Consider the following 12618-nt stretch of genomic DNA (forward strand, 5'->3'; position numbering starts at 1 on the left):
CTAAGAATGCATGTGCACCTAGGCACATCCAGTGGAACAACCCCATTTGCAGTATCTACTGTGAATGTGTGTGTATATGCCTGCATGCGTTTCTGACATAATTTACATGCAGTGAGTGTGTGTGTGTTTCTGAGGACTAATGTTGTGGCCTTGATTACATGCAAAAATTGAGTGAGTGAGTGAGTGAGTGAGTGAGTGAGTGAGTGAGTGAGTGAGTGAGTGAGTGAGTGAGTGAGTGAGTGAGTGAGTGAGTGAGTGAGTGAGTGAGTGATGTGTGTGTGTGTGTGTGTGTGTGTGTGTGGGGGGGGGGGATGTGCAGCTCACCTGCACACACAGGTCCAGGGGTGTAACACCATTTCTGTCTGCTACGTACTTGGCTCCTCTGGACAGCAGGATCTGGGCTGTGTCCCTCTGCCCATGGCTACATGGGCACACACACACACACACACACACACACACACACACACACACACACACACACACACACACACACACACACACACACACACACACACACACACACACACACCATGCATCCCAACATATGTACACATACACGCGCAGGTGCACAGTACACACACACACACACACACACACACACACACACACACACACACACACACACACACACACACACACACACACACACACACACACACACACACACACACACACACACACACACACACACACACACACACACTATTGTTGCAGTTTTCTACATGCATAGACATCATTGATTGTATCTACGATCGACATTTAAACTATCAGCTAAGGAGAAGTACAGGTTCTATTGGTTCAACCCAATAAAGAGTGGAACTGTCTGCTGATAAAAGCCAAATCCTTCATGCAGGCTTCCTTTGTTTGAAAGACGTGCACTCACCCTTCCACTATACGTACTGTAATTTGACCGTGTCCTCTTTTTAAAATGTTTTTTTAGGGCTTTTTTACCTTTATTTTTCACAGGACAGTGGAGGAGAGACAGGAAACGAGTGGGGAGAGAGAGACGGTGAATGATCTGCAAATGACCCAGGCCGAAATCAAACCCGGGTCGCCGGCACAGCAACCCAGTGAAACATATTCCAGTACTCCTATTATAACTAGTACTATGCCTCACTATCTACAACCGAGATTGGCTCCGTGAAAGCTCAAAGCTTTGCTTCTCCTGCAGACATCCCTGCGTGCACATAACCCAACTTGTGCTGCACATACCCTTTTGCAAATCCAGCTCAATTCATCAACTCCCAGCCTAGAGAACTCATCTGCCTCTCCTCTACCCATCACTGCACAACGGCAGACGAGCCTTGCTCTCCACAGTGTCCTCATCCTCCCCACTCTCTCTCTTTCTCTCTCTCTCAGTCGCTCTCTCGCACAGACGTGCACACACACACATGCACAGATTGCACACACACAACTTTTTACACACGTGTGTATGTTGTTACCTAAGTTGTTATGCCCTGCCAATTCAAATTGTATTCATGTTATTACCAATTAACAGTAGGGAATTACAATAAATGTGATTACAGGGAACCATGTCTGTCTGTGGTCGTTTAGCGATGTCAAACCAGACAAGAACCACTTTCTTTTACAACATTTAAACAATTTTATGAGACTGACCATAATATGTGATTTATAGAATTATCTTTATCAAATTGATGCGCTGTGTGAGCTGTGTAGTATAATCTGTTCTCCATGCCCATGTACCAGTAAAAGGCATTTTGTTTGCTTTCCAGTTTCTGAGCCAGGAGGACAGTCCAGAAACATTTCAAGCCCAAACACATCTGTCTACCAAAGAACTGCCCTTAAAAGCAAACTCTAATGTGCTACCAGTACTATGTTGAGGTGCAAAATGAGGTGCAAAAGGTGAGGTGTGAAGGTGAGAAGACCAAGACATAATTTGCTGTGACACACCATTCCAGAATAATCCATCAGAGAAGACTGAAGCCTAAAGGTTAACTTGGCTTTGATCAGGCATTCATGTGGCCCTAAAGTGATCCAGTAAAAGACCTGCAAAACACTCAATTGATATACTAGCATATTATAAAACAAAACAGTCAATTTTTAGTATAGCAATATATTGGACTAGGTCCATGTGTTGGCCATAAGCCATCCGCCGCATAACGGTTGATTTGGCTCTGAGGTAGGCCCAGATCCAAGCTGGCAGTGATTCCAGATCTCCCATAAATGTTTGTGATCAGAACAGAATGCGGGACAAGAGAGAGGCCGTCTCGTCTCTCAGCAACAAGCTCAAGTCTGGCAACAGTGACAGGCCCGCAAAGTCGATGTTGCACTGCCGGTAAGAGGGGGAGGGATGGAGGTCTTTTTGTCATTTCATTTACTTTGTAAGAGAACACCAGTTCACACACAAGTAATATCACCACTGACCTTGAAACAGCACATATATGCAGACAGCAATATTATGAAAGCTAAATATGGGAAAAGAGTAAAACTGTATGGACAAGAGCTGATATTATGATATCAGTTCAGTTACGAAGACCCTTAATGTGATTCTTTCTGCACTGCCTTTGACTGAGTCAGCTTGTCCAACTTACGGTCATTATTTTCACCATAAAAGATCCATTTGCTCAACACTTCCTAGATAATATCCTCAAAAGCAGAACCTTCTTTCGGAAAATTAAACACACAAATGGCTGTCTGCTGACACATCACACAGGCATTTCAAAAGAGTTCCATGGCCGTGTTGTTGTGTCTGGCTATCTACTTCCATTGTGTACGGTTGAGGGGAAGCTAATTATTGTTGCACATGAGCCATAAACAGAAGATTTCAGCTCTGCAGCCTTTGTAGTTGCCAAGATACGCACATTCACAAGCAATTCATTGCCAACGCAATCCGTTAGCAAACTACGGTACCAAGTTGCTTTCAATGGACTGTTCAGCGACACAAATGGTAAGACAATGGCTCTCTGACATATGCACACACACAGACACAAACACACACCTGCAGGCAAAGTAGAGAGGCGTGGCTCCTGAGACGTTGGGCCTGTTGATGTCCGCCCCGCTGTCCAGCAGACAGAGAACCGTCTACAGCAGAGATAAGAAAAACAGAAGAAATGACCATCCATTCATCATCATCATCATCAATATAATCAACAACATAATCACCTATTACCATAGTTTTCACCCCCATCAAAATCATCATTATCATTAACTATTAACTTATCATTATCATCATTATCATTAGCATTACCATCATAGCATCATTGTCTTCGTCATATCATACGCTTCATCAGATACAGCTACAGATTTACTTGCTTGTCTACTTAAATAGCTATGTTGAAACATACCACCATGACTAACCTCCGCACAGCACTAGCCTGTACGCTGCCTCCACTGACTTCATCATGCTTTTTTCAGTCTGTGTTCTAGCAGCATTTTTGGATAATGCATCTCACTTGAATGTGCATAATACACACCTATCTACCCCAAATCAAATTTGTTTATGTGAAAGTCCATACAAAGTCCACAGAAGTTGCTCATATTTCACAAAATCAACTGAGCAGACTATGAATGTTCCTAGTCTTGCATCAGCTCAGGATCTTTTCCACAAGCAAGTCCGTATTTACTTCCGCTCCTCATATTCGGCAAAACGGAAGGCACTTCATGTATGAAAGATCACAAGAAATAGGTTAATGCTCACAATCTGGTGCCTGTTCTTGGTTAGTCCACAAGTCCACACATTTGTTTTGGTTCCTCATTTTTCACAAATATGCTAGGGATCCTCGTACCTCACATAACTGAGGCTCTCTGGATGAAACCACAGGATGTAGGCCTAGTGATTCTTAACCTTTTTTTCTTAACGCACCCCCCTCCCTGTGCCCAAGACAAGCCGCGCACCCCCAATGCAAACTTCTACTCGTGTATACGCACTAAAAAGTGATTTTAGTGTTTAATGACAATGATTCTTGCTTGAGAAATTAATCAAGCCCTTAATTTCTTTGAATGGGGACCAAAATGTGTTTCAATTTGGTTTTCAGTTGGCCTAATTATAATGTTCCTAAGCAGAATGTTGGTCGCAACCGCAACACAAACACAATTCTGTGCACCCCCTGGAATCTCTGGCGCACTCCCAGGGGGTGCCCGCACCCCAGGTTAAGAACCACAGGATGTAGAGAACACTCACGGTCTTGTGCCCGTTCTGGCAGGCGACGTGTAAGGCGGTCTGGCCCATGGCGTCCTCCACGTCCACATTGGTCACGTGCTGCACCAGGTCATGCAGCAGCTCTGTTCGCCCGTTCACCGCCAGCCAGTGGATCTTTTACACACATACAGAGACACGCACGCACGCACGCACACACACGCGCGCGCACACACACACACGCACGCACACAGACACACACATAAGGAGAGAAGACTTATTTATAACTGTCTAAATTTAGACAAAAGCAATCTTTAAATAAAACAACTGAAAAAATACACCTTCCCATATGTGAATCTGAACCAACTACATACAGGAAGAAATTAAATCAGCTTGAACACCTCATTGTACAGTATACACATTTATTTACAAATGCTTATCACTATACAGGGTCCCTATCAAATGAATAAACCAGGTAACACTTTACTTAAAGCCAACATTATAAGCGCATTTATAACAAATTATAACGCACATTATAATTGCTTACAACGTATTATGACTACACTCATAATGCTTCATGATGCTTTATACAGTTTATACAGTTATGAATAACTATGAATCTAGCTTATAATGCTTTATAAATCCAAGGGTGTCATGAGTGCTCATGACTGGCTATACACTACAGGCTTCCTGATGGGGCTTATAGTACATTATGAGTACCTAAACCACTCTATGCACAGACCTGGATGATAAACTGTCATAAGGGCTCATATGATGCTATAATGTTTCATGTGAGATCATAAGTCGTCAATGTGTGCTCGAAGTTAAGTGAAGTTCATATGGATGCATCTATAATGCACTGTATAATGCACATCTATAATGCATCATAATGTACTGTAAGCCCCATCAGGCAGCCTGTAGTTTATTTCCTGTCATGAGCACTCATAATACCCTTGGATTTATAAAGTATTATAAGCTACATTCATGTTTATGCATTACTGTTAACATAAAGCATCTTGAAACATCATCGGTGTAGTCGTAATGCTTTGTAAGTAATTATAATGTGCATTATAATTTGTTATAAATGCGCTCATAATGCGCTATAGATATGGGCTTCATAGAAAGTGTTACCATAAACCGGTAAATTCCCGTTTCCATACAGCTCTATGAGGCATCATCATTACTGAGTGAGAGGGTGAAAAACCTACAGCGGTGAGTCCCTCGTTATTGCAAATGTTGACGTCCGCATTGTACTCCAGCAGCCGCCCCATGCATTTCTTCTGCCTGTGGGGATGAAACAACATGCCAAATATGACATAACTGGGACGAAATATGGAACACAACACAGTTCGGGAAAGGATGTCTTGAACGTCAGGATGCATCGTTTGTTTTCAGCCACGTTTTACTTTAGTGTGCTTTTTATAGCCCTGCCTGATCAATACATTGTACGCATACCATCTATGCAATCTAGACACCTGACGCCGTCTGGGAATGGGTTGGTGTTATCAGTGAGAGGAGTGGAGAGAGAGAGAGAGAGAGAGAGAGAGAGAGAGAGAGAGAGAGAGAGAGAGAGAGAGAGAGAGAGAGAGAGAAGAGGGGCACTTAAATAACAAACTATTTTCAGTTCCAGGTTAGATCACTAGAGGCCTATGGAGTCTGAGAGACTGCTCCTACATCGAATAACACAAGGGAAAATGTACAGAAATTTCCTGTATTTGAACATTTTCAGACACAAGGGTTCAATGCGGGAGCTCAAGCACAGTTATGAGGCCTGAGACAGAAAAATGAACCAATACATAGTGTACGCACACACACACACACACACACACACACACACACACACACACACACACACACACACACACACACACACACACACACACACACACACACACACACACACACACACACACACACACACACACACACACACACACACACACCTCACTTTTACAATAGCATGTCTTGTGTTATGCTGTTGTTGGATTGATACAGTACTGTATGTCTTTGTGTATATTTTCATATTTATAACATACTAATTATGCGCCATGGAAACACTTCACTTTCAAAGCATAGTTCGTAGTTCAAATCGTCAGTTAATCCTATAAATATGTCTTCAGCAGTCAAGCTAACTTTGTCTTTGGCCTCATGAAAAATGAGGGTCTGTCCAAAACATCTACTAGCCCAAAGAGCATAGTGCATAGTGTGTTTTTAAGAGCTAGCTCTAGAGCACAAACGCATTGACTCCATGTATAGTGTGTCAGCTGCACTACCTGATACAGTACACCGTGCACTTTATAGTGTGCTCGATAGCAAGGCAATATAGCATCTCCCCAAATCCATCACTGCTGATCACTACTGTTAGCAGCAGCACAAGGAAGGAAGACACACTGCAAAAGGTGTATCGTTGCACCTGTCATTATCACTGTGATGTTGAGGCATACCACCCTGTTGTGGACTAACGGTATCGACTATTAAGTGGCCTAATGGTATTGACTATTATGTGACCTAACGGTATCGACTATTATGTTTACTTCCTTATCTATTCAAACATTTTGAGACTGGTCTATGGATCAATATGGTACTGGGTAACTACACTAGCAACCCGGGTCCAATTCCGGCCCGGGTCATTTGCCGATCCACAGTAATTACATATGGTAACTGTACCGTAAAGTAAAGCGTTACCAAATATATATATGTTGAGGCTTACCCATTCCTGGCGGCCAGGTGGAGGGGGGTGCAGCCAGATATGTCCTGGTAGTTTGGGTTGGCTCCTCTCTTCAAAAGCAGAACCAGGCACTCCACCGAGCCGCAGCTGCCAAGAAGAACACACGACAGGGGTGTAAATAATAATCGATATGTATCGACGATGTATCGTCGATCCTACGACCGAATAGAATCGTATCGTACCGTGGGGCACTCTTGAGTTTTCAAAATAGTCGAATAGCTGGCCCAATGCCCTAGCTCCATAACATAATAGAAGCGGAAAAGTAATTGGCAATAATCAAATCAAATTGTATCGTATCGTGGGGCATTCTTAAATATCGTAAATAATCGAATCGCTGCCTTGAGAAGTCAATATCTAATTGCATCGTCATGGAGGCCGTAAGGACACATCACACAGTATGACAACACAAAGCACACAGCACAGCACAGCACAGCACAGCACAGCACAGCACAGCACAGCACAGCACAGCACAGCACAGCACAGCACAGCACAGCACAGTCCAACCCAGCACAGCACAGCGCAGCACAGCACAGCACAGCACAGCACAGCACAGCACAGCAGAGGACAGCAGAGGACAGCACAGTGCAACCAAGGACCCCGCTCGGGGCTTGAAGCCACGACCTACCAGCAACCCTCTGGTGTGAAACCACTGAGCCGGCTAGTGCCTTTCTATGATTATAGGCTCTTCGAGAGGGAGGTTAACCACTGCTCTACGAACACCATCCTACCGCTGAACTACCACCCATGATGCACGACACATCACGCACACATAAAGGGTGTGTTCCAATATGCAACCTTGCGTCCTCCACTTGTGCTTGTGGCCTCGTACCAGGAAGTTATATGTCATGATGGCATGACACTGAAAACAGCACTATATTTCAATATCTCGCAAAAGCTCAATTGTAAAGTCATGTTCTCATTTGCAAACTGGATGGTGAATGAAGAATAGTCCCTCAAAAATAGTTTTGGCTAGGCTGACAGCGGGGAAACTTATTTGTTTTCTCCATGGAGGCGGGGCATCAGCAAAACGTGAGGCCACAAGCACAAGTGGAGGGCGCAAGGTCGCATATTGGAATGCACTCTAAGAGACAGAGCCCGTAGGCCATGTAATGAAACATCCACATCGTAAATGGAGTACCCATACTCCCTACCATCCATGATATGTCCACTACCTAAAGTATGTGTGCCAAAAAATGCAACAGCACTCTCCTTGTGCCCAAGACACAACCCTGAGCACAGTATGTGTATGCCAAAAAATGCAACAGCACTCTCCTTGTGCCCAAGACACAACCCTGAGCACAGTCTCCATGATATCAATGCAACCATGTAAAGGCCATGTGAGTGCTGGGGCCAGCCATGGCTCAATGGTTAGAGTGCTGGTCTTTAGATCAGAAGCTTGCAGGTTCAAATCTAACTCTTACCAGCACCTTTATTGATGGCTGAAGTGCCCTTGAGCAAGGCACCTTACCCCACATTGTTCCAGGGCTTCAAACCAATACCCTGTACCTAAAATAACTGTAAGTTGCTTTGGATTTAAAAAGTGTCAGCCAAGTGTAATGTACTGTAATGTACTGTAATGTAATGTAATGTAAAGGGGGGTTTAGAGTCGCGCGTTCGCGGGGGTTCTGCACAGAGAATGAGCCACAGCGCCCCCCTGTGCAGCGACAAAACGACCCCTGGCTGCAGTACACGCATGTTTCTCCCAGGCTGAAATGTCCGTGAGCTGAGCTATGCTTGAAGACGGTGATTGGTCAATGCGCTTACGGCAGTCCGGGGGGAACTCAGCCCTGATAGGTCAGTTGTGTTCTATTCTTCTACCCTACCGCGGAGGTTTGAAGGAAAACGAAAAACACGATGCAGATGACTTGGCAGGAAATCACTGGAGTTTACTTGACAGGGAGAAGAGAAACTGTTTTTTTATTTCAGTAGTACAACTTCCAAAAAATCAATTAGAAATATCCATAAAAGGCCATCATGGAAATGATATGTTTGTAGTGTGGTAGTAGCAAAGAAGCCTCTTTGTTCTTTTGTAGTGTGGCAGCTAGCTCATTAAAAAAGGGTTCGCTAATGTCCTGTAGAGTTTGAATGGGTTTGGCTGACAGTTGCTAAGCTAGCTGTTAATTAGATAGGCTATCTATTGTATTTAAAAATGGCTTTTGTTTCATTTAACCACCTCAACTGTAAAACATGAATAAAGAGAGACTCTTGTATGCTATCATCCATGTCTAATTACGCCACAACTTTTTAAATTAATAGCAAGAAGCCTCTTTGTTGATTCAGTATATAGTACAAGTAGTGTGGCTAGCTAGCTTCTAAAACAGGGTTCGCTAATGTCCTGTAGAGTTTGAATGGGTTTGGCTGACAGTTGCTAAGCTAGCTGTTAATATGGCCATTAGATGTATTGTATTTAAAACGGCTTTTGTTTGGCATTTTAACCACCTGAACTGTAAAACATGAATAAAGAGAGAATCTTGTATGCTATCATTCATGTCTAATTACGCCACAACTTTTTAAATTAATAGCAAGAAGCCTCTTTGTTAGTGGTAGAATTACGTTTCAGGTGGCTAGTCAACTAGCTTTGAGTTTGTAATGACTGATTTAGCTGGCTAGCTACTACTAGGCCCCAGGTGTGAATGGCCATTCATGCTGTCTATTGTCTTTTAAAATGGCGTTTGTCTTGCATTTAATCTCATGTAGTACTTGACCAAAAATAAACTGATGTTGTACCATCTAATTATGCCCCAACTTTTAGAAGTAGGCTACTAGTGGAATATTACGTTTTACATAGCCAGCTGATTAGCTTTGTGATTCATTCTAGGGACTGGGCTCAACTGAATGAGTTAGTTCGCCCCCTGTTGTCACGGAGGTGAATTGACGTCATTAAAATCTCCTCCTCCCTCCCCCCTTGCCCCACTCTTGAATTTTCGGCGGGGAAAAAAACACCACGCCCTTTCGCACGCATTCGCATGTAGGTCGACTATGAGGCAATACCCCCCGCTGACAGTACGTCTATGCTTTACCCCGCAATCGGCACCGCGTGACTATGCATCAGCCTTAAGGCCACCCTAAAATGCAGCATCTGCTTCATCTTTTCTGCACCACCACAACCACCACCCTTGGGCACCCATAATAAGACACCACCAATGTGAAACTATGATGCAACCCCGCCCACATCAACCCACATCAACCCACAATGTCTTGTGTGAGAAAGGCTGGCCAGATCTCCTCTGTTTTCGGCAGCGTGTTCCAGTGGAAGCGGTTCTAGAGCTGTCCGAAATAAAAGTTCCGTGATCACAACACAAGACAAAACTAGAACTGGCGAATTGAGTAGTGGAGTTGAGTAGGGGGTATACTCCATTGACATTTGGAATCTACCTGTATGTCTTAATTTACACAACCCATGAAGTTTGAAATGTGCCACCCCCCTCCCCACCCTCATTCTCCTTTTGCAATGGCCATATATCCATATAAGGGTCATTTCACGTGAAATCAGACAATGCAACAAAGTGGGATCAATTCCAGTCTAGTAAATAGGTGTAACTTTTTTCCATTTTCCCCCAGTGAACTCCATTCATTATGAACCCATGGCAGCCCATAGACATAGCAGCTTAGTCTTGGATCGTATTGTTAACAGATGAAACTCCTAATGAACGGTCTCTTCCTTATCAATCGGCTCTGGCTATATAAAAAAACAGCACAGGAATTGCGACAATGCTGTTAGGACTTGCCTCTCTGGGGTCAGAGTACTTGCTTCAAGAATTTGAGGATCAATAAAGAGTCAACATTTAGAAGACAAAAACACGGAGACCTTCACTTCACCTCTTCCCACACAAGTATGATAATGCAATCCTTAAAAATGCTTTTCACAAACAATAACAAAGGATCTTCTCATCTATAAATAAAGCAGGTCTTTAAACAAATAAACAGATGTGACAAGTAGAGAGATATGATAGTCTGAAAGCTTCTTACTTAGCAGCAATATGAAGTAGGCTCCTCTTCACTCGACCAAAGGCATAGTTGACATCAAACTTGGAATTCAAGAGTAATTCTGACACTGACCTGTATGGAACATTCAAATGGCAAAGGGCAAATATATCGTATTCACATTTGTATACAAGAAAAGTATGCAAAGTGAATAGGGAAAAAAAGCAAAGTCAACCGGGGCCAATATATAGCCGAGTGAGTCGTTATGGCCTATCTTTTAAGAAATATGTATTGCCCATTCCACTTTGCATTCAAACCAATGTGACAACATAACAGATGAGGAACTTTGTTCATTCTCTCTTCTGAACATCTGAACATTTCCTCAATGCTTTAACGTAGCTTACCTGTGTTGGTCAGCCATCACCATCGGCATGAGAGTGTATACTGCTGTCTCATTGTCTGTTGTCATGGCACACAAAAGCAAAGGGTTATGGACGACCTTCTATCTCACCAAATATACTCTATACACCACACCGCTGCCATGTTTAACTGGTTATGTGAAGTCACTGGACGTTATGATGGATGGTGAAAAAGATTGAAACACTACACAAGGTTGTGTTGTCCAAGACTAGGCTTGATACTGAGGAATGAGAAGAGGAATGTCATCAGAGGTGCTTCGTAAAAGATAAACTTCACAACATAAAACGCGTACGCCTATGTTTTACGCATGCCATATTATCGACTATTATGTTTACTTCCTTATCTATTCAAACATTTTCAGACTGGTCTGTTGATCGATGTAAATATTTGCATCCATTAAAGGCACCACTGTAGGCTATTCATAAACTAGTCACCCTGTTATTAGAGGAAATATGCGCTACTGTACAAAACATGTTAGCGCATGACCATATAAGGCAGCATAATAGACCCTACTTTGACGTGTACGGACAGATCAAACCATGCAGCCATTTAACAAAAACATATTTAAGCTCTTTCGGTCTGTCACCTTCCGGGAGTTCCACGGTCCTGGCGCGGCGCAGAGAACGCGTCAGCCGACTCAGCTGTACATTTAACTGCTCCATCGCCCGTTCCATCATATGCGGACAGAATACTCGGATGAAACGCGGTAATCGAGCAACAAACGCATTTGGTCTCAGTGAACCGAGCAGTCCTGGGTGCCCGTGTCATCCATCGAAATGGCAGTTGAAGCTTTTCTTGGGACTACACGGTTTTATAGCAGGGCACCAGCCTGCCCCTCTGATTCATTCTGCATTTCTTTCCCTTCCTGTTTTCACCAAATCCCGTGTGCGTAACCACCGAGCGCTTCTGGGATTTGTAGTTTACTTAGCTAAACAGAACCATTTCCATTGGTTACTGTAGCCTACAAAAATACTAAAAACACATTCATTTTCAGGAATACGCCAAAAGATAGGCTATTGCATACAAATAATTAGATATCTTGAAATGACAGAATTCGAAATTGTGTAGGCATATAAAGATGAGTCACTAACATAAAAACGAGCATGCTGTATACATATGGTAATACAATTTGATCTAAAAAAAAATTAACTAAAATAAAAAAACAATTCTGTAATTAATCAACAATATCACTATAGTTTACTTATTACATGTCTATTAAATGGTGTCTAGAACAGTGGTTCTCTAAGTGTGGTCCAGGGACACCTGTAGGACGGTGGTGCGATGCCAGAGGGTCAGTGAAAAGGTGTATTGGGCTGCAATTTAATGAACAAAACACTAAAGCAGAACAGCTTGAAGTGCATCAAATATATTTTATTACAGTAATCCAATCATTCTAGTCATTATCTCCATTCTCATAACATTGGCCAACAATGAAACCCTGTTGGAAAGT

General features: G+C 43.0%; 1 protein-coding gene across 1 annotated transcript in view; it reads right to left on the minus strand.

Annotated features, from left to right (window-relative positions):
- hace1 (HECT domain and ankyrin repeat containing E3 ubiquitin protein ligase 1) overlaps positions 1-12020 on the minus strand; it is a 42736-nt gene extending 30716 nt beyond the window's left edge. The window contains exons 1-8 of the mRNA XM_063199026.1: positions 11755-12020; positions 11153-11207; positions 10794-10883; positions 6807-6911; positions 5305-5380; positions 4142-4273; positions 2960-3042; positions 325-421 (exon numbers count right to left, since the gene is read on the minus strand). Coding sequence (XP_063055096.1) covers positions 325-421; positions 2960-3042; positions 4142-4273; positions 5305-5380; positions 6807-6911; positions 10794-10883; positions 11153-11207; positions 11755-11845 — 729 coding nt within the window. The 5' untranslated portion in view covers positions 11846-12020. The remainder of the gene's footprint in view (positions 1-324; positions 422-2959; positions 3043-4141; positions 4274-5304; positions 5381-6806; positions 6912-10793; positions 10884-11152; positions 11208-11754) is intronic.
- Between the last annotated feature and the right edge of the window lie 598 nt (positions 12021-12618).

This window comes from Engraulis encrasicolus, chromosome 5 (assembly GCF_034702125.1).
Source record: "Engraulis encrasicolus isolate BLACKSEA-1 chromosome 5, IST_EnEncr_1.0, whole genome shotgun sequence".
Lineage (NCBI taxonomy): Eukaryota > Metazoa > Chordata > Actinopteri > Clupeiformes > Engraulidae > Engraulis > Engraulis encrasicolus.